At 37.5% G+C, this 20938-nt stretch overlaps 1 protein-coding gene across 5 annotated transcripts in view; it reads right to left on the reverse strand.

Annotated features, from left to right (window-relative positions):
* Window positions 1-20914, reverse strand: part of TCERG1 (transcription elongation regulator 1) — a 62182-nt gene extending 41268 nt beyond the window's left edge. For 3 of the 5 annotated variants that reach the window (XR_004299412.1, XM_032404436.1, XM_032404437.1), the window contains exons 1-7: window positions 20828-20914; window positions 14208-14433; window positions 11788-11940; window positions 10491-10896; window positions 5964-6206; window positions 1574-1636; window positions 211-411 (exon numbers count right to left, since the gene is read on the reverse strand). Coding sequence is in view for 4 of the 5 variants with exons in the window: in XM_032404436.1 (XP_032260327.1) it covers window positions 211-411; window positions 1574-1636; window positions 5964-6206; window positions 10491-10896; window positions 11788-11940; window positions 14208-14433; window positions 20828-20886 (1351 nt within the window). In the remaining variant the exon portion in view is untranslated. The remainder of the gene's footprint in view (window positions 1-210; window positions 412-1573; window positions 1637-5963; window positions 6207-10490; window positions 10897-11787; window positions 11941-14207; window positions 14434-20827) is intronic. The other 2 variants (XM_032404438.1, XM_032404439.1) reach the window with 1 other exon arrangement.
* Window positions 20915-20938: the final 24 nt, after the last annotated feature.

The raw sequence follows: 20938 nt of genomic DNA on the forward strand, positions 1-20938 counted from the left end.
CCAGATGGAAAAATCATGGACAAATATGTAAGTGGAACTGGCTTTTTAAATACATACGTATTTATCAATTTGATACAAATAATCCAACAACTATAGAATTAGTAAATCCTTCAAATGTGTTAAAAAAGGAATTAACTCAGAATTTCAAATAGCATTCTATTTATTGTATCATAGCTTTTACTACGTCTCAACAAGTCATTAAAACTATACCTTTTTCCTTTAGCTCTTGGGGTTTTTCCCAGGTTGATTCTAACGTTCTATTATTATAGTAATACGTCTTTCCATCCGCTGTTTTATACTCAGTCCACTCAGAAACTGCCGTCGCTCCAGCTAAGGTAGCAGGGGAAGCTGCAATAGCAACCTGGGGGTGTATCATAGGTACGATAGGAGGGGCCATGCCTGGCAACACACCTAAAAGAAGAATAATACAAAGTTAGGTCCAAGTATCAAATTGTATAGCAAAATGAAACTTTAAAATATGAGCTATATCTTTCTATTAAATATTAATAAAAGAATGAGCCAGTTGGAACAAAAACAACTTATTTAAATGTGATTTAATTAATTAACCCTATTTCCCTGGTTTAGTTCTAAGATCTAAATTCAATTAGATTCAGATATTCAACCCAAGAAGTACCTTAAGAACAGTCAAAAATTTGGATTGAAGTTATGATGAAGTCCTAACAATAATTATAAAAATCATGACACATTCTGTACGTGTGATGAGAAATATATCTTTATAAAGAATTTCTCAAATTCTAATGAAATCAAGACAACAAACATATTTCCTGAGCATATTTCCTGAGGCAAATTACTTTCTAGTTCTAAGGTACCTAAAAGGGTATGAATAAAATTCTCAGTTTTAAAGTAAATGACTGAGTTTATTATCAAATCCACGTTAATATACTAAGTGATTAAGTTAGATGTCCCTGTTAACTCTGTCAGTTTAGTCTTTTCCTTAAAAAAAAAAAAGGCAGTTTCTTCTGTTTTTTAAAAGATAAGCCAAAATTAGTATTTTTTTTACAAGACAGCTACACAAGCTGACATTATACAAAAATAATTAAGGATATACGAATCCAAATTGAAAAAAAAAAAAAACCCTCATATCCTATTCCGGAATTTAAGTTTCAGGTAGCTATCTTCAGTAGGTTTCAAATGTAAATTTATACTATATACACAAATATTCACACACATATACTCACTAGCATGCAAGCATAATCACATCACTTTACACATGGAAATGATTTTTTTATATTTAACTTAAAAACACACATCAAAAATAAAATTAAATGTTATGAATATGAGAATGAAGTTGTTTACACTTATTACAAAAATTAAGATATAAAGTGATCTGACCTTATTTGCTTTTGTGAACCAAAGAAGCTAATACTACAGGCAATTGGGAAAATTAAGTGTTGGCCAAATATGACAACTGCATTTATACTGCTCATTAAAAAGAAAAATATAAAAAAATCCACTCACTTGGGCAAAAATAAATAAATAAAAGGATAAACAACAACATTCACTACCATGCCAACTTACAGACAAAACAAACTAAGATGGTTTTAAAAATTACCGGTCTTGGTGGTAGCGACTGTCTTTACATACGGGCAGCTGACTATTTGCATCATTGCTACACCTGTAAAATGGATAAGCAAGCATACGTTGGAAAGCTGCCATGGTATGTCGGCTACCACTGGGATTCAGGGAAGTAATTTACCACTACAATTTAGAATGCTATTTCCAATGAAAAAGACCAGGAATGGAGTAGAATTTCTTTTTGTTTGACATTTTGTGGGAAGTGGTGCCAAATCCAATGATAACTAATTCTAAATTATAGCATCAATTACCTTTTTATCAAACCAGCTCTGATAATATTTGAAGGAGTCTTGAGAGTTTAAATTCAATGAAGGAAGCCCCTTCATTACAAATATATAACAAGTTCTCATGTGGGACATTTTCCCACAGGACATCAAACCCATGCTGCTGTTGCTTAGATACCAGTGAAAGGCGGATGCAGCATGACACTGACAAGACGCTTTCTCTGTGCTGCTGCTAAGTGGGAACTACATGCAGAAGCTGAGGCATGGAGCATAACCATGCAGAAGGAGAAAAAGAATAAAATAGGACAAAGAGGGGTACGAGAGAAAGGAAGAAAGTAAGGTATGAGATGGATTCAAAATTCCAACGCAAATAATATTTTAAATAAAAGGGCAGAGATGAAAAGAAGGGTAGCATTCAACTAATGACAAAATATCCATGTTTAGGACCTGCTCTATGGAATGTCACAGGCCTGAAACAGTGTGGAAGCAGGCTAACGTGAAGAAAAATACAGCCCCTTTAGTAGCACTAATGACTACATGGGCTGATTGTTCAGAAACCTCTATTATTTAAGCCAACTAAAGAAGCAGCACTTGTATCAAAGAATGGAAATTACGTACAGTTCTTAGAAGAATGAAGACTCATCATGATGCATTACAATGGTGATAAAAAGGGAATGAAAGGAAAAGCTGGAAAACTAAGACTGATTAATTGAAGAAATCCAAAATTAAGTGTGAATTAGAAAAAAATTTTTAAAGGAAAAGGCTGAAGGCTGAACGCAGGAAGAAAAGGAGTTGGGGGACTTAGTTTTAATTTCTATTTGTTTGGCTGAAAAAACTAAACCTAGTTTAGTACCAATGAAAATTTAAAATAATATACTATTTTCCCCACTAAAGTATAGGAAAAGAAATTTCTCTTAGAGTTAAAAACTGAAATTAAACCCCTGGGTTTGTAATGTACCTAAGTTCACGCACACACACACAAAAATACTGCCAATTTTTGAAAAATGCCTTTAATTTCTTATTTACTATTTTAAGTAAAGAATATTAGAGCTAAACTTTCTATTACCTCTGAAACTAAAACAAAAGCACTGGATCATAAAAGCATGCTGAGTTAAGTCATATGTATGGTTCTGTTTTCCCTAATGTTAAAAGAAAGCAATGGAAAAATTCATTTGGTTAAAGAAGTTACACCACATATTAGGTTTAAATTAGTATAAATACTGCCATCTGCAGGACCACTGAACCTAGTAAGTCAGCCCTGGAAATTCAATTCTTAGAATACATGAACTTTTTTTCCCTCAAACAATGTTCTCCAAAACCACCCGCCAAAAGGTAATTTTAACTATTCAACTGAAACAGAAGAAAATCAAATCTATTCATATTTAGGCCTAAGTGCCATTGTTAAGGATCAACTGGGCCAACACAGAACTCCTATATTTGACGGACAACAAAGAGACCATACTGAAAGGTCATGTGTGTTTCTTCTCAAGCTAAAAAGATAAACTTAAGGTTTTCTTTGAGGGTAACTACATACATAAGACTCACAAAACTGCCACACATCCAAATTTTTAAACCTCTATTTAAAGGGAGCATCTGGGACGTCTGGGTGCCTCAGCTGGTTAAGCATCCAACTCCCAATTTTGGCTCAGGTCATGATCTCTGAGTCGTGAGATCGAGCCCCATGTCGGGCTCCATACTCAGCAGGGAGTCTGCTTGAGGATTCTCTATCTCCCTCTCCCTCTGCTCGTGCTGGCTCTTGCTCTAATAAACAAATTTAAAAAATAAAATTTAAAAAAATCCAAAGGGAGCATCTATTCAATCTTCCTGTAACTTTATTCTCAAGTTATGTTCTACTAGGAAATTAGAAAATTCCATTTAGCATTCTGAAGAGTTCTGATGTCAATAAGTTTCTTAAAATTCCAAGTAAGATTTTATAGTCTTAGACTTAATTCTTCCACTCTTTTCCTTCATCTTATTTGATTATCCTTTCCTTAATCATCCTCATTAGAGCCATACACTGCTATTACAGAGAGAACTTAAAGCTCCAGGATAAACCACATCCAAATCTTTCCTGTTTACCTTACTGCCAAACTGATAAAAAGAAACAAAAAGAGCTGTGTATAAAAGATTTGGGGAAGAGAAAAACAAGTTGTCTTTTCCTTTTTTTCCTCCCACTAAAGCACCTTGGAGAACTGAGTTAAAAGGGAAAATGAGAAAATGAATTCATAATATCAAAGATGCCTTACCATATAAACAAATATTATTATTATTTTCTATAAAACATTAACTCTTTAAGGAATCTTGGCATCTTGGGCAAAATTTTACAGATTATCCAACTCAAGCTCTCTTCCAAATGACCTACAAAATGACATTAGTGACTGTCATTTATTAAATGCCTTTTACTACTAAACTTCCTAAGTACCACCTCACTTGATCAAATGGTCACCACCATCTGTTTTAAAACTTAAAGATGGGTGAGGGTCAGAGAAGACCATATCAAAACAGACCTATAAGTAAAGGGATTTTATTGTGATAAAATTCAACAGTCTATAGAAATGAATTTTGCTACTCTGTACCTTTCACCCACTGGTCTCTATTAAGAACCTCCAAAGCAAAACAAAAGTCCATTTACAAAACCTCTCAAATACTTCGGTAACATCACCATGCTATGCCTCAATCTTCTCTCTACAGAATTCACAACCCCAGCTCCTTCAGATGATTCAGAATCCAGTATATGGTCTGAATACTGTCCTTGATCCCAAAGCAGAGCAAGACTGTGAGAGCTTATGACCAGTGTCAACCTACTCTCCATGTATCACCTGGTTTTCTACCAAAAGTATATCCAGAGGCAATTATCCAGCAGCTTGGCTTAAAATTTAATTTAGAAAAAGGATAATCCCTAGTACGAGGAAACATTTTTGGTTTTCTGCTTACTTTTAAATGATCTGAGTTTCTTAAACATCACATATTGGGTATTTAATTATCTAACACTACATCAACAATATGCGAAAGGTTTTCCTTAGGGGAAAAAAACCTCCCTAATTCTTAAAATTTTTGGTTTCTTTCTTGCTAAGGTGCAATACCTAAGTGGCTGCTTCTTTTCCAAGCAGTCACAAGGAAAAAGACAATTAGAACAATAGCGATATTTAAAATATGTACAGATCTAAGAAACAGCTGTACTACAACCCTATTCTTACATAAAAACTAGTACAATAAAACAGCAATAATAGATAGCATGAGGAATATGAAACTGGGAGACGAGAGGCCTACATTCTATCCATCTTTGCTACACACTAGCCCTGTGAACTTGAGCTAAGGTATAAAAGCTTCAAACTGTAATACTAGGAGAACAGACCATGGATTAAGGGTTAAATGTGTTTGCCAAAAGCATTCAAATTAGGATGCCCGACACTATCACTGTTTAATCCCTACAGGAAAAATTCTACGCCACAATCTCACTATACCTATTTAAATACTTAAATGATGCAAATTATACTTCACTTCACTTCATGTTACAAGGAAAAGTTCTGGTTTTGCTTTAGATGAATTTCTTACAGTTAAGTGATTCACATTTTCTTCCCAGTATAGCACAGTTATTAAAAGCATGGTATTCGGGTCTGGAGTGCTCAGCTCATATCCCAACATCATCACTTATCAGCTATGTGACCATGGGCAAGTAATTTAACCTGTCTGTGTACCTACCTCATACGATGGTTGCAAAAATTAAACTGAGTTATTACACGTAAGGTGCTTAGAACAGGGCACAATATATAAAATCACTCAATTTGTATTAGCTAGTAATGACTTGTAAAGTTCTCAACTTCACAGACTCAATCCTTTAAAGATATTGCATTTGAACATAGTTACATGAAAAGATGATCATTTTTAATTCACTGAGGCCATTATCCAAAAATGAGTGTAACTTCAAATGTGGCTCTAATTTTAAGACATGTAAACAACAACAAAAAAAGGACATTTACCAAAACTGAAGAGAAAATATTGCAGTTAGCCATGAATCTTTCAAAAAACATTTCAAACAGGTGAGATTCAAGGCAAATTTCAAATGCAACAGACACATGAGAACAAACTAACTGACAATATGAAAACATAGCTGGAAAGGACTATTAGAATCTATTGGTTTACCTGGAAGTGGAATTGGCATGCCAGGAAGGGGAACACGAAACGGAGGTACCATTACTGGTGGAAAAGCAGGTATTGCTGCTGCTGGCTGAGGTACTGAATGAGGAACAGCAGGAGGTAACGTCTGGGGATGCGGCTGGGGAACAGTTTGCACAGGTGTGGCTGTAGGAGCAGGAGCTGAAACACTAACTGTAGGCGTGGCAACTGAAACAGCAGAACTTGGGGTCTGATCTTGTGTTGTGGGTGCTGATAAAAGATAAAACAAAAATATGTATCACTCCTTCATAAACCATTTCGCTATATTCATTCATCATTCACTCATTCAGTAAGTATTTAAGGGCCCATTCCATGCACTGCAAGAAATTTGTAACAAGGTCTCTGTCTTCAAGAAGCTTGAAAATAGTCGGTTAAATGAAATACAAAAAATAACTAAAATACAAAGTGAAATGGGATAAATGTACAAGAGTGTAAATCAAGACGCAAAGACCATTTCTAACTGTGAGAGGGTACAGAAAATTGTATACTGTGATGACAGGCCTTGAAAGATTAGGATTTCAACAAGGACAATGACAAAGTAGGAGGAGAAAATAAGCAAGTAGTGGGAAAAGTGAGTAAAAGCAAAGAGGAGATAACAAGTAATTATTCAGAAAATACAAAGCAAGCAGTCAACTAGTAAAAACACTAGGCATATCAAAAGAACCAGTGAGTTATGGCTGGAAAGGCAGGCCAGAGGCATAAAGTACAAGGCTCTGGCAGAAGACTAGGGTTTCAGCACTTTACTGGGTAGTGAAAGGGAAGAACTAAGGTAAATGTACAAATCTGACCTAACAGAATGCACACCAAAATGTAGGTACTCACTACATCTGTGTATGCCTTTCACATTTTGCTACATATCCTTCATTAGAGCTTAAATTTTTTATAAGAATGCATTCATGTGTTATTCGTGTGACTTCGTGAGCATAAAAGAGGTCTAGGGGAGGCAAAATGAAGGTTTCTGTATGGAAGAGAATTAAGCAGTGTTCATTTGATGAATTAATCTGACAGACGAATGGGAAGAAAAGGAAGAACAGAGGGGGGAAAATCAATTTCAACCTATCTGGAACTATCCAAGCAAGGAAGAACAGTGAGAAAAAGATATGCAATAAATGATGACTGAGTATGAACAAATGGAGTAAAAAACAAGTTGCGTTTCTCTACAATTATTTCAAAATAAAAAGGTAAAAAAAGAAAAAATAAAAATAACTCATGTTTCCAGTGTGAGAGACCAGGAGAATATGAAATTCGGGATAATTTGATTCTAATACATTATTTTTAAGTACCAAAAATAAAACATTTCATCTCTATTTATCACATTTAAAATCAAATTGTGACCCAAAAAATAAAATTTGTATTTTATACTTTGTAAAAAGTTTCAGTTCTCAAGTATTATAAAAACATTTTTGTTATTTATTTATAACCCACTTAGTTCCAAAACAAAATTCATTTTGGTAACTCATTGGTAACAAATACTGCATTTTTAAACTACCTATACTGGACTAAGAATGAATTTATCAAATTAAATGAAAAGAACAGTGCATTCCCAATCTTTATGCCAATTTTATTCTAAGGGAAAGCACGCTATTGAATACAAGCCACCCAATAATCCACCTGACAAAATTTGTATCTTTTTTCAGCTCCTAATAATGAAAAACTCACTTAGGCTGGGAAGATGTGAGCAATTTCATACTTGTTAATGAGGGACTCACCTTGGCTAAATAGACAGCAGGGCCAAACAAGTATCTTCAGGGGCCCAGGAATGAATTGTTGGTCTAGCATAGACCTAGCCTTAGGGTACAGTATCATATTAATATAATTTTATAACAGTGTGAAAAATACAAATTACATGCAACATTTGCCCAGTCCCATAAATATACCACTTAGCATCTGTAATCTACTGTAATGGCTGAAAATATATCTAGTTATTCTTCCCAACTTCCCTGAGGAGGAGGATTTCATCAGCATTTTTCACAAACTTGCACAGGATAAAATGAGTTTATGCTGAACTGGGGCTAAAATATAAATTTTCTTAATTTTTATTTCCATTTACCCACAGGACTATACTGCAGTTCATACAATTACATTTTTTTTAAATGTTACGGTAATAATATTTAGATATAATCAGAAGTACGATAAAAAGTACTATACTCAGGAAAAGAATAGGAGTTACAAAATCATCAAATTTCAAATGGAAAGGAACACCAATGGAGATGGCAAAAAGTTATTCACTCAACCCACTCCTCCTGCTGACACAGGATTTTCTAAATCTGATTAGTGGCCATGAGTCATGAGAGGAAAGACATAAAGGCAATGAAAGAATTCAATGGGAAACTGGGAGAATGGGAGCTAGAACTTAATGGTCACTAAACTCCTACTAACACCTTTTGCTAAAATAACTAGTGAAAGGCTAGGCCCCAAATATACTCCTAATCCAGTCTCAGGTCTTAATTAAAAAAGACAAGTGACTACAACAGATGGAGAAATACTAAGACTGTCGTATGACAACACTTCAGGATACTGAATCAAGTGAAATAAAAACAGACATCAGGAATACTCAGAAAGAACATCAAAAGTGATGTTTAAGGGCAGTAAAAAGAACATGTTTTTGCTACTCTGTTCTTAGAATAAGGGCCTCCCAATCAGTGAACGGCAGTGCAAAAAATGACAAACCAGAGTTCTGAATAGAATAGTTCATAGCAGCAAGACAGCTATGGACCTCTGGACAGACCACTGATACAGAAACGGAATACATATACGACAGTTAAAATATTCTGCTACCAACCTTCTTTAAAACAAAGTACTACTACTTCTCCTTCCTAAGAGGGAAGGGAACAAAAGCATAAGCAACACAGAGCCTCCACACAGAACTGCAATGCTTTTACTAATCTCCTTCTGTCATTACCAGCACAGGTACCCCATAAAAACTGGTAGTTTCCTGCCTTACCACACAGGTTTTTAGAAACACTAGCCTATGAGAAGGGAAACCCCTCAGCCAGCTAGTAACTGTCAGTTATACTTCCATATCAGAATCCACCTTAGCTAATCAAGATGTAAAGCATTATTTACATCTTCCTACTAAGTGCATTTTCCCCCAACCTGTCTAAACTATATCAAGCACAGCTGTTAAAAAACTGTCTCTGTATTAGGTGTACCTTACTTCTTCAGTTACTCCAATCCAATCTGAATCTGTTATGATTTAATCTCTCTCACATATTTCTTATAGGATAAAAGACATTAATAACTCCCAAGTCCCTGAAGCCATCTTTTCTTATTCTCATCTATTATCCAGGTAGCAAAATAATCCAACTTCTAATCACCTATAGGGTTAACTATGTATCTTCATACCAGTATCAAAACAAAATAATCAAATCAATAAAATCCTTATTTAAATATTTTGGGGCTCAACCTCAGCCTAAAGATTAAGCAGTACCATATATATAAAAATACAAACAAAAGCCTCCCAAAACTAGTAGTGTTAATATTAATGACAATCTTTTAAGCAAATTAATAATTCTCTTCTCATTCCTAAAATCTGCTATAATCCCCTCTCATCTTTTTAGGAAAGGTCTAACCCTGGGGCCTCTGTGACGTTATACATGAAAATTCTCTTTCATTTCTGACTGCTTCTATCTCTGCTCCTCATACATCTGCCTGTATCCCATTCTAGGACCTACCTACCTCTACACGAAATTACTAAAAAGTTCCTAATAACTTTCCCTATTTCAATAACTACCCCCCCCCCAAAAAAAAAGAACGCCAGAAAAATGTTCCAGAACACTGCACTTATACTGGACCCCTGGAACCTACCTGCCTCACCCATATGGCTAGTTCTTAAAACTCTTCGTAACCTGGTCTCACTCTGAATAATGTGTTAACCAATATAAACCACCCCCCACCTCAGAAGACTTTCTTAACAATCCCATAAATTGCATTTATCCTCACCTCCTGACCTTTGTTTATGCTGTTCCCCTACCAGAAAGATCTCTCTTTACTTTGAAATCTACTCAAATCCTACCAGACATCCTTCATGGTCAATCTCAATACCCACACAGTCTGTCCACCCATTACTCATCTCTCCCTTTTCTTAAATTCCTACCACCTTCTATTTTCACTGTATAACTGGGCACACTACTCCCTAATTGTTCCACATACATTATTCTTGCCTCAATTAGAAAAACTGAAAGTCCTGTAAGGCAGGAACAAAGACTTACACTTATTTTACAAACCCCACAGCACCCAGCATTACTGTTGGCCGAGATGGAATAGCTACCTCTGCACTTCCCACTTTAGCTTCATGAACGCCAACAGGACAAATAATTTCTTCTACTAATTTAAATTCCTGTTCTTTTTTTAACCCAGAAGTTTTAGTGTCAAAAATGTATTTTAAGTAACATCAAGGATCACACCTGAAACACTAGGATCATTTTGCAATGCAGTCCCTACTTGTCCATTTCTCTAGCCCCTAAATGAAAACACATGCTGGCTGGTACTCACTTGATACTGTCTGCGAAACCGAAGAGGCAGTTGTTGTGGTAGAAGTGGTAGAGGATGGGGTGGATGATGATGTTGAAGTGGACACTGCAGGTGCTGGGCTACTGGTTGTAGGGGTGGAAGCTCCTACTGCTTGTGCTTGTACTTGCGCCTGCACCTGGGCCTGCGCTTGGGCCTGCGCCTGAGCCTGTGCTTGTGCCTGAGCCTGGGCCTGCGCCTGGGCCTGGGCCTGCGCTTGAGCTTGTGCTTGTGCCTGCGCCTGCGCCTGGGCCTGGGCCTGGGCCTGGGCTTGGGCCTGAACCTGAGCCTGGGCTGCAAGCATAGGTGTCAGTTCTGACTGCTGAATAACCTTAACTCCATCTGGTTTGGTCCATGCAGATTCACGTGTCCGAGCATTATAATAATAAACCTGCAGAGGAAGCAAAATCGTTGGTATCCCAGAATCTGTCAACTATCATTAAAAAAACACTAATGCAACTATATCCTGTCTTAAAAGGTATTAAAAAAAAAAAAAGCACTTAGAAAAGAGAAGTACATGGGAATTGGCTGTTGGTGTATTGATACTAGAGGTAATTTTCCCCTCCTTTCTCCCCTTCCCCTAATTTTCTATAATGAGCGCTCTGTATTTTTAACACAAAAAGGAAAACCAAGGTTGTATTTTGTGCACAAACTTAACTGAGAAGGCCTCAGACTGCTCTCCTTAGAAAGCCTTGCTTGCAGAGTTGGCCCTGACTGGCATTTGGACACCTGAATTTTAGAAGGGCTCCCACCATTCCCTGGAAACCCTCAACTCCTTGGCTCAGGCAAGCTTCCTTGGTAGACAACACTTCACACGTATTCTCACAATTCCATGCTGGAGGAATTAAATTGTTCAATGTGATTCCACTGAGGGGACTCTTGGAAGCTTATGCTTGGTTTCCTCCAGTCTTTGCCCCATACACCTTTTTTTCTTTGCTGGTTTTGCTTTGGATCCTTTCACTGCAATTAGTCTTAGCTGTGAGTACTACTATATGCTGAGTTCTATGAGTCGTCCTAGCGAACACCAAACCTCATTGACACTATTTAAAATACAAGCTTCCAGAATCACAGGTAAACATACGTAAGCACTCCAGGCAACCCTATGTCCGTGCAGAAATCCAATCCAGTGAGCCTTTCTTGGAGTTCTACCCTATCCGGTGCTTGTCTGAGACTCATTTTCATTTGGCAAGGATACTGTAACTTATCTCCATTTGCCAGAACTCTTAACTTTTACTCTCTTGTCACCACCAAGATAATGACCTAAATACATTTTATAATTTACCTTCCCATCTGGAGTTTTATTTTCAACCCATATCTCCTCAGTAGGAGGCAATGCTGGAGTACCAGGAGCAGTCACAGGAGGCATTCCTGGTGGAAACATCATACCCGGAGGAGGAGGCATGGTTCCCATGGGTGGAGGCATAAAAGGTGGTCTCTGTCAATTAACAAACACAATAATGGTCACTTGTATTTATCTTTTTTTTTCCCCTTCAAATGACTAAATTCTACCCAAAAGTAAAGTACTATAAGAGAAACTAGTTTTATAGCCCATTCAAATACATTCACCTACATTGTATAAGACAAGTTTCTCTTTAACAAAAATGATACTCAAACAGACTAGAAAGGAATACATCAAAACACTAACAGAAGTCCTCTCTGTGTTACGGCATCATGGATGAATCAATCTTGCTTTTTCTTTATACTTTAACAGCATTATTTCATACACTGGGCACTGGATTATTTTCAAAGGGAAAAAACTGATTTATATATCTTGCTGAACACCAAGCACACCAATGCCTCCATACCTCACCTACAACAGGAACCAACCATAAAAGAAACATTATTTTATAAATAACACAGCAATAACTGAAAAACCAGCTATACATAACCCTTTATTCTCTTTTCCCATTAAGTAACTATAATGTAGGAAAATATTCATCATTTCCTTTTTTTTCAAGTAATACTAATAATGTAGCTCAAACATACAAACATCAGGAAGTTTAAAAGACACGGTAAAAGAGTTGTCCATTTTACTTTTAGTGAAAATAAAAATTTAAATGGTATGTATTACAATTTTTAAACAAATTTCCTGGAACCATTACTGATCTAATCCTCTCTCTGTCCTTTACTGTCACTCTTTACTGTCACTCTTCAAAGATTGCTGACACAAGACCCCAAACCAAACAATTTAAGTGAAACTGCTATTTCTTACTTACTAAAGCCGAAATGTGGCCTGACATTTTAAAAACAGATTCTGAACAGGAATTAAAAAGATTTCCTCTATAATCTGTAAGTTACTTTAAAATTCAATTATCCAAAGCACCTTAATCTGTATAATGGTACACTATGCTAATAATACAAAATTGCATTTCCTTTTCCTAAAACTGTCTTCTTCCCATATTCCAGGTTTTTCTGGATTCAGTTTAGTCTTTCCAGCAACAGCACACAGACCCTCATTCTATGAAATAACTACCCCAAATATGTCTCATGCACCATTAGGTGGAAAAAATTTGGATTTAAAGTAAAACTACACACTTATCCATCAAGACCAAGAAAAGTATCAAAACATTAGAAAATATCACATTACAACAACTGATTTATTTCCATTCGAGGGTCACATTAGTCCGTTAACATTTTATAATATTCTACAAGTAGATTTAACTCTTAAAGGCACAAGTTAGAATAAATCCACCTATTATTACAAGTTATACCAGAATCAGTAGGTCAAAAACCTATTTCTTATTCTAATCTTCAAGGAAATATAAAACCATTTAACACTTTGTTGGGGGGGTAGGAACTATCCATTATTTGGAAGACAATATAATTATTAAGCAAAATATTAAAACTTTGTGTCTCTTCCATAAATATAACCCTGTCTAAACTGAGTTAACTTCACTTAAATACTACCTCATTACCCTTTTCTATTTTTAGTAAGTTCATTCTTGATTAAGCTAATGGAGGGCAGATGACAGCACTATATTTATTTGGTTTCAGAGGTATGCAGGCTGGATAAACATGAGAACAGATACATACTCAAACAAAAAGAAAGAAAACAATCTCAAAAGTAGACATTTGAGAGTTGATACCTTCATGACACCATTTCAGACAATAACTGAGTCTACATAAACCAGAGAGGAATATTATGCCTCAGGTTAAAATACCAGAAAAGTATTTATTTAAAGAAATCCCACAATAATTCCATTTCTAAAATTTTAAGATAACCCTTTTTTTTCCCCTCAGGGAGAGAAAATCCAAGTATTATACTTATGTCTTTTTTGTCACTTTCTAGATTCTATCCTAAGCATCACTTCTGGGGAGAATTGCTCAGAAATATATATACATATATTTACATTTATTGGCAACATGTATCACTGAAAATAAATTTCACCCACTCTATATATTAAGATTTCAAATTTCATATCCCATAAAGACAGATTACTAAACTCTCAAGAGATAAAGGCATGTAAGAAATACCTTGCTGAATCCTAATTTTATATGTATGGTTTTCTATCACCATCTAAATTCCCATTCTGAATTTCTATACTAATTATGCTTCCACTGCTTTTGGACAAACACATTAACAGAAGGATGTTCTCTTCAGCTCCCATTTTCCTAAACAGTGAAACGAAGAACTAGTTTTTAAGCAAAACTCATATAATACTGATACTAACACTGACAAACAGCAACCTCTACATTCTTTACCTGGAGGTGCGGAGGGCCCATAGGTGGAGGAATCCCTCCTGGAGGAGGCATTGGCGGCATATTAGGATCAAAAGGAGGACGTCCAAAAGGGGGCCGAGGTGGTGGTGGAGGGCCTCGCATCATACCAAAAGGTGGAGGAGGTCGCATAAGAGGTGGTGGGCCTCGCATCACTGCATTTGGTGGGGGAGCCGGGCCTCGGAACCTCAAGGCCTGCTGTTGAGCCATCCTGTGTGGGAAAGCAATGTATAAATTTTTCCTTCTCAAAATTACAAAATGTAGCTATTGATCTCTAATTAAAATCAAATTTAAAAGGCCCTTAAGAGCAAGTGGAGTTGGAAAGTCATCATTTTGCAAACATCATGATAAAAAGTGCATCGGTAAGAATGATAATTGGTCACCCAGGAGGAAATTTGGATGAGGATGATTATTTGGATGGTCTTAAAATGTCTCCCCACATGCTATTTACAATTGCAGGGTAGGATGAAGAACTACTAATTACATATTAAGGAAATTGGGCAACAGCCTGACCAAGTGATCAAAATTACTATCATCTCTAAAAAGGATAAATGGGTATCATGTGATGGAGAGGGACACAGTATCACCTATTCTGGGCAAGAATGTATAACCTCAATCTAATAATGAGGAAATATTAGACAAATACAAACTGAGGAATGTTCCATTTTTAAAAAGGGAGAAGAAAGGAGGGGTGCCTGGGTGGCACTGTCAGTTAAGCGTCCGACTCTTGATTTTGGCTCAGGTCATGATCTCAGGGTCGTGAGATGGAGACCCGCACTGGGCTCCAAGCTCAACACAGAGTCCGCTTCAGATACTCTCTCCCTCTCCCTCTGCCCTTCCTGCTCATGCATGTGCTCTCTCTAAAATAAAATAAATAAATCTTAAAAGAAAAAAAAGGAGGAAAGGGAGTGTATTCTTTACGAATGTCAATGTTATACATAAAAGACGAAGGAAGGCTGTGGAAATGTTCTAGATTTTAAAGGAAGCTAAAGAGAGGACAACACAATACTAACTCCAGACTGGATTCTGTACTAAAGAGATGAAATGTTATACAGGACATTTTGAATTAATGGACAACACTTGTGATATGGAGAATAAGTACTGTGTCAGTGTAAATTTACGAAGTTGATAACTATGTTGTAGTTAAGTATCTCCATTCTTAGAAAATAGACACAAGTATTTAGGGGTGAAGGGCCATGGTGTATGTATGTTACCCTCAAATGGTTCAGAGTAACAGAGAGCATGCATGTGTACAAATAATAAGGAGATAAAATATTAACACTAGGTGTATTACCTTCATTTCTGCACCTTTTTGAAATTACTTCCAAATACAAAGTTTTTACGGGAGAGGTAGGTAGCAGTTTAAGTGATCACAAGTATTCTTTAATTAAAGGAAAAGCCTTTTGCCACACTGCGCCCCACCCCATCCCGCAATCTCTAAACACCCTGGTTTGTTTTCTCCATGGCACTTAAACAGATAGGTAGTATCACCTAAGATGGTATTATCTATCTCCTCTCACAAGTGTTTTTTAAAAAAATTATTAACTCTGCTTACTATGTGTCAGGCAGTGCTCTAAGCTCTTTTTAAGTCATTTAACCACCATAACAACCCTATGAGATAGATGCTATAGTTGACCCTGGAGCAATACAGGTTTGAATTGCACAGGTCCACTTACAGGTGAATTTTCTTCAATAAATTCAGTACAATATTAACTTATGTTCTCTTCCTTATGATTTTCTTAACATTTTCTTTTCTTTAGTTTACTTTATTGTAAGAATACAATATATAATACATATAACATACAAAATATGTGTTAATCAATTACTTAGGTTATGGGTAAGGCTTCCAGACAAGAGCAGGCTATTAACGTTTAGTTTTGGGGGAGTCAAAAGTTATATTCGAATTTTCAAATCACGGGGGGTTTGGGGGTCAGCATCCCTAATCCCCACGTGTTCAAGGGTCAACTGTATGATCAACCTCATTTTAAAGATGAGGACAGACGAGATCGGGCATGTTCAGGGTGGTATGATCGTAGACTTAAAGATGAGGACATTAAGGCACAGGAAAGTTAAGTATCACTTGCCCAAGACCTCACAGCTGGTTCAGTAGTAAAACCAGGATTCGAACACAGGCAACTGGCTCTTAAACACTACACCATACTGTCTATATAAGGCCCTTTAGAGCAGGAATTCTGTCTGTCCTGCTCTCCTGTATATTCCCAGCACAGAGTTAGGTCTGCACACAGTAGGTCTCAGTATGTGTGGAATCAACCAATAAATACCTAGGTGATATCGTACCTAAGCTACCTTACAAGTAGGGTATGTAGAGTATTATAAAAATTATTTTTAATATAATTTGCCTTAGTCTTCCCAGTAGCTACTTCAACTCTCTATTTTATATATGAAATTTACATTTCTGTGCTCACAAGATTAATAGTTATATTCCTTATATATATTTGAAAATAATCATTTTTATACTCTCCTCACCAAGCTCTTCCAACTTTCCTACATTTTCAACCCTCTGCTTAAGATTATCCTTTGAACTTTCTCTAATTTTCCACAATGTAGTTCAACTGTCACAAAAAATCCTAAGAACCAAGATGGCTTCCATGAGAACACTAGGATTATAAACACATCCAAGAACTACTATACCAAGTGTATTTAACCAAATTTGCAAATGATCCTGCACTCAAGGTTACAAAGTATGATGTAAAAATGGTGACTACAAAAAGAAGTAAGGATTTTCTCAGAATGATCAGTCTTCAAGTTATATGCACTCCCCAAAGACAGATAGCCACTGTTACTGAAGGAAATCTTAACCTTTGAGCAGAAAAAAAGTTAAGCACCAAGGAAAAATACTCTGTTTCAGCACTGAGTTAATAATGTGCCTTCATCTTCTGATTTCCTTGGAGTCTGCCTCTCCCTTTTTGAAAAATTTACAGTAATTCTTTCTTTAGAATTTCACTTCCTAGTTATAGCTTGAAGTTAAGCATTTAGGCTCTAGAATGACAGAACAGTCAAATCAGGGCTCTGCCTCTTGTTGTAGGCTAGTTACATTTTTTCTGAGCCTGAGTATACTCAGATGTAAATTAGCAGGGGAAGAGAAATAAAACTTATCTCCTATCTCTCTGTTCAATGAGATAATGCCTGTGAAATATTTAGGATAGTTATCTGGTACACACTAAACTACTTTATCATTACTTTCCTTCCCCCACAAAACCTAGCAGAGTGCTCTACTTGAAAAGGCACTTCACTGTCAATTTGACTCAACAGCTTAGCTATGAAGTCTGCCACTAAAAATGGTGACAAAATTCACAGAATTTCCTCCATCAACAGCCTAAAGTTGCCATCTTCTGATGTCAGATCTGTATGGCACATGTGCTGAGCTCTCTATACCACTCTTTCATTCCAACAGCCTTACTAGAAACTGCAAGGTGGAATAAATGAGCTAATAAAGCACTTGGAACAGCACCTACCACCTAAGTCCTCTGTTAAGTATTAGCTATTATAACTGTGGCTATAACGTCAGTATAGTAAGATTAGTAAGTGTTAAATGGCATTAATATTAGAAAGTTAGCTATACTATAGTGTTAGCTATATTATTATAATTACTATTATCAGACTCCCTATAACCTGACCCCTCTATAATTGACCTCTCTATAGACTCCAGTCTTCTTTTTTGATCAAATAATTCAAAAGTTCATTACCTTGAAGCCTCTGCCTGGCATGCTTTTCCCAATATGTTTACGTAACTGGCTCCTCATTATTCAGCCTCAGTTCAAATGTTACCTCAAACTCTTTCCCCATCCCAAACCTCTCCTAGCCCCTCTCTGGCTCATTACGCAGTTTGAATTTTCAATTATGATAAATGCTATGAAGAAATTTCTCACTTGTTTACTTTTGTATTACCTCTACCCACTAGTATGTAATTTCCCCTTAGTATACTGCTGCAACCCAGTGTTGATAACTGTTCAAGCATTAGTCTTTTAATAATGATATTATTATGAAATGAAAACTGGATACTTTTTACATACCAGGCAAGTTATATGGACAGTATTTGTACTAACTCTTTTATTCTCACCACAACCCAATAGGGTTATAAGTTTGGCACCATTTTTACCAATTTTTTTAAGGCAGCTGGCCAGTGGTAGGACCACTGTATTCTTATTCACATTTTACAGTTGAGAAAATTGAGATTGCAAGTACCTTGTCGTAAGACATAAAGCATTAATAGGTAAGTAAACAAAGGCCTTGGATAAAGGATCTATACAAATACGACTCTATAAAAGTTTTCTTAATGGTCCCAACCATTAAGGGATGGATGGCATTTGGATCTCTGAATAAATTCTGTCTATTGTGGGTTATTTGTACCCCTATCACTTTCAACCTTTTTGGAACAGAGAAGGCTACTTACATGAATAGAAAAGCAATTTTTTTTTTTACAAGAACAAATGTACTTCCCTACAAGTATTCTACCCAGATATGCAATGTCCCCAGTGGTGAAGACAATGCTGCAATTCCTTTAATAGGAGCAAAAATAGAGAGATGCTATTGATGGGAGTCAAATTAAGTAGTAAGACTGTGAGGAGACCTAGACCCTGCCGATTACTCAATGACCCTGCATAAGTCTCTTCACACTTGCAGGCTGATCATCTGATGAGGTTAGTTCAATTAGGATTTAGATCAATCTTAATTAGCATGGAAGCTCCTTGAGGACAAAGGTTTCTGGTCTGCTTCAAGGCTCTACAGTACCTGCCAGCAGGTACAGAGGTCAATGACCGTCACAAAGCACACACTAAATATAGGTCCAAAAAGGAAACCATCTCTCAATCTCCTTTATTCATTTATTTACCATATATCCACTGAACACCTCATTTGCCAGGGACTATGACAGACACACCGTGATATACATAAAGGATACCAATACAAAAACTAAGCCTCAATTTCTACCATCAAAGAAGCCATAGAAACAGGTAATTTCTCTTAAACCCTGAGAAGTACTAAAATAAATTATTTAAGTGAAATAGTTTTTACAGCACACTCTGGAAGCAAAACTTCCAATCCAAGAGGCCAAGGTATAAAATATGTGCAACAGAACACCTAATTAAAAACCCTATTCAAATCAGTTTTGCAACAATATCTAGCTATTATTAATAAAGTCTAAAAGGCTACTCATTGTAAAGCTCTAAAATGCAAAGTAATGTTCCCAATATGACTAGCTAAGTAAGTAACTCGAGATCACAATCAGGAATAAACTTTCCATCACTAATATTGAACCACCCTGACAATGCACTTTGATCACTCATTACTAAAGTGTACATATGGGGTTTAAAGGATTTGAAATTCATTTCTGAAAGAAAACAAGATTTTATTCCTGTCAAAAAGGATTTTTGTGTGTGACAATTCAGAATTTAGAAGACATTTTTCCTGAAAACTTGGGTAACAATACCCATTTCTTTATACAATTTCATCTTGAGCTCCAGACAATACTAAAGAGTCCTCATAACCTACACTGCTCTTTTTCATGTTCAAATGCTGACAATGGCACAATTCAGAATGAGAGCTGAACATCTGAAATGACATTTTTCCCATGCGGGGGGTGGGGGGGGGATGTACCAAATATACATAAAGCTCGGGACCTCTTGTCCCCAAATATCACTGACTAAAGAATTTTACTTTCTCAAGACACTTTTACTGTACCAAATCTTAATTACAAATTCCATAGGCACTGAGATACCAGAGGAAGAAAGGTCACTGCACTCTTTAGGGCAATGGCGTAAGCAGAAGAATGGAAGAGCGATCCAGACTGCAGGCTCTGGAGCCTGACTGCCTTGGTTCAAGCCACTTCCTGGAGCCACAATTCCACCAATGCGACCTTGTCCCACTTCCTCAACCTCTACGGGGTTCAGTTTCCTTACCTGTAAGATGGGCAAGTAACTTAACTGAGGAGGGGCCTGCAAAATGACAATAGCAACTACTCCAAAGGCACACAGAAGCACGTAACAAACGGCTGTTGCTACTGCTGTGATTCACAAATGCGGCAGGAGGAATAAAATGAGAGAAAGGAAGGAAACACACAGGAAGTTCAAAAAAGCAAGCGATGTGGGGATGAAGGCACAGGGCAGACGTGGAGACCCCCGAGGGCCGCGGAGGGCGTGGGGAATGCTGAACCAGAAGTGGCGAGGGGTCCCCGGGAATTCAGCGCGGAGTGGAAGGGGTCGATGAGGAAAACCGGCCCCGCGGCGGTGCAAAGCCCAGAGGAAGCTGAGAGGGGCCGAGGCGGAGGCGGAGGCGGCACGCGGCTGAGGCGGGGCCCCAAGGCGGGAACGCCGGACCCCGCCCGCAGGCCGCAGGCCGCGAGGGGCGCTGGGGACCCGCGAAAACCGCAGGGAGCACCCGGACAAGGCGCAGGAGGCCGCGGCCCAGCCCCGGGCCGGCTCTCTCATTCAAGCCACCTTCCCCTTCCCCCTTCGCCAACCCCATGCGGTCCTGGCCCCGAGCCGCCGCGGCTCCTCCGTCCACCTCCCACCGCGGATCTCCGCGCCACAGGCCTACCCCCTGGGACTCCACTGTGCTGAAATGTAAGGGAAGGCAGCGCCCCTTACCTGAGCTCCCCCGGGTTGAATCGCTCACCGTCCCCCCCGTCCCCGCCACGCTCCGCCATTACAGAGGGCCGCGTTCATCCACCCGCCGACTGAGCGTCCCCTATTGGCCGG

Source organism: Phoca vitulina, unplaced genomic scaffold (genome assembly GCF_004348235.1).
Source record: "Phoca vitulina isolate PV1807 unplaced genomic scaffold, GSC_HSeal_1.0 scaffold6, whole genome shotgun sequence".
Classification (NCBI taxonomy): Eukaryota; Metazoa; Chordata; class Mammalia; order Carnivora; family Phocidae; genus Phoca; species Phoca vitulina.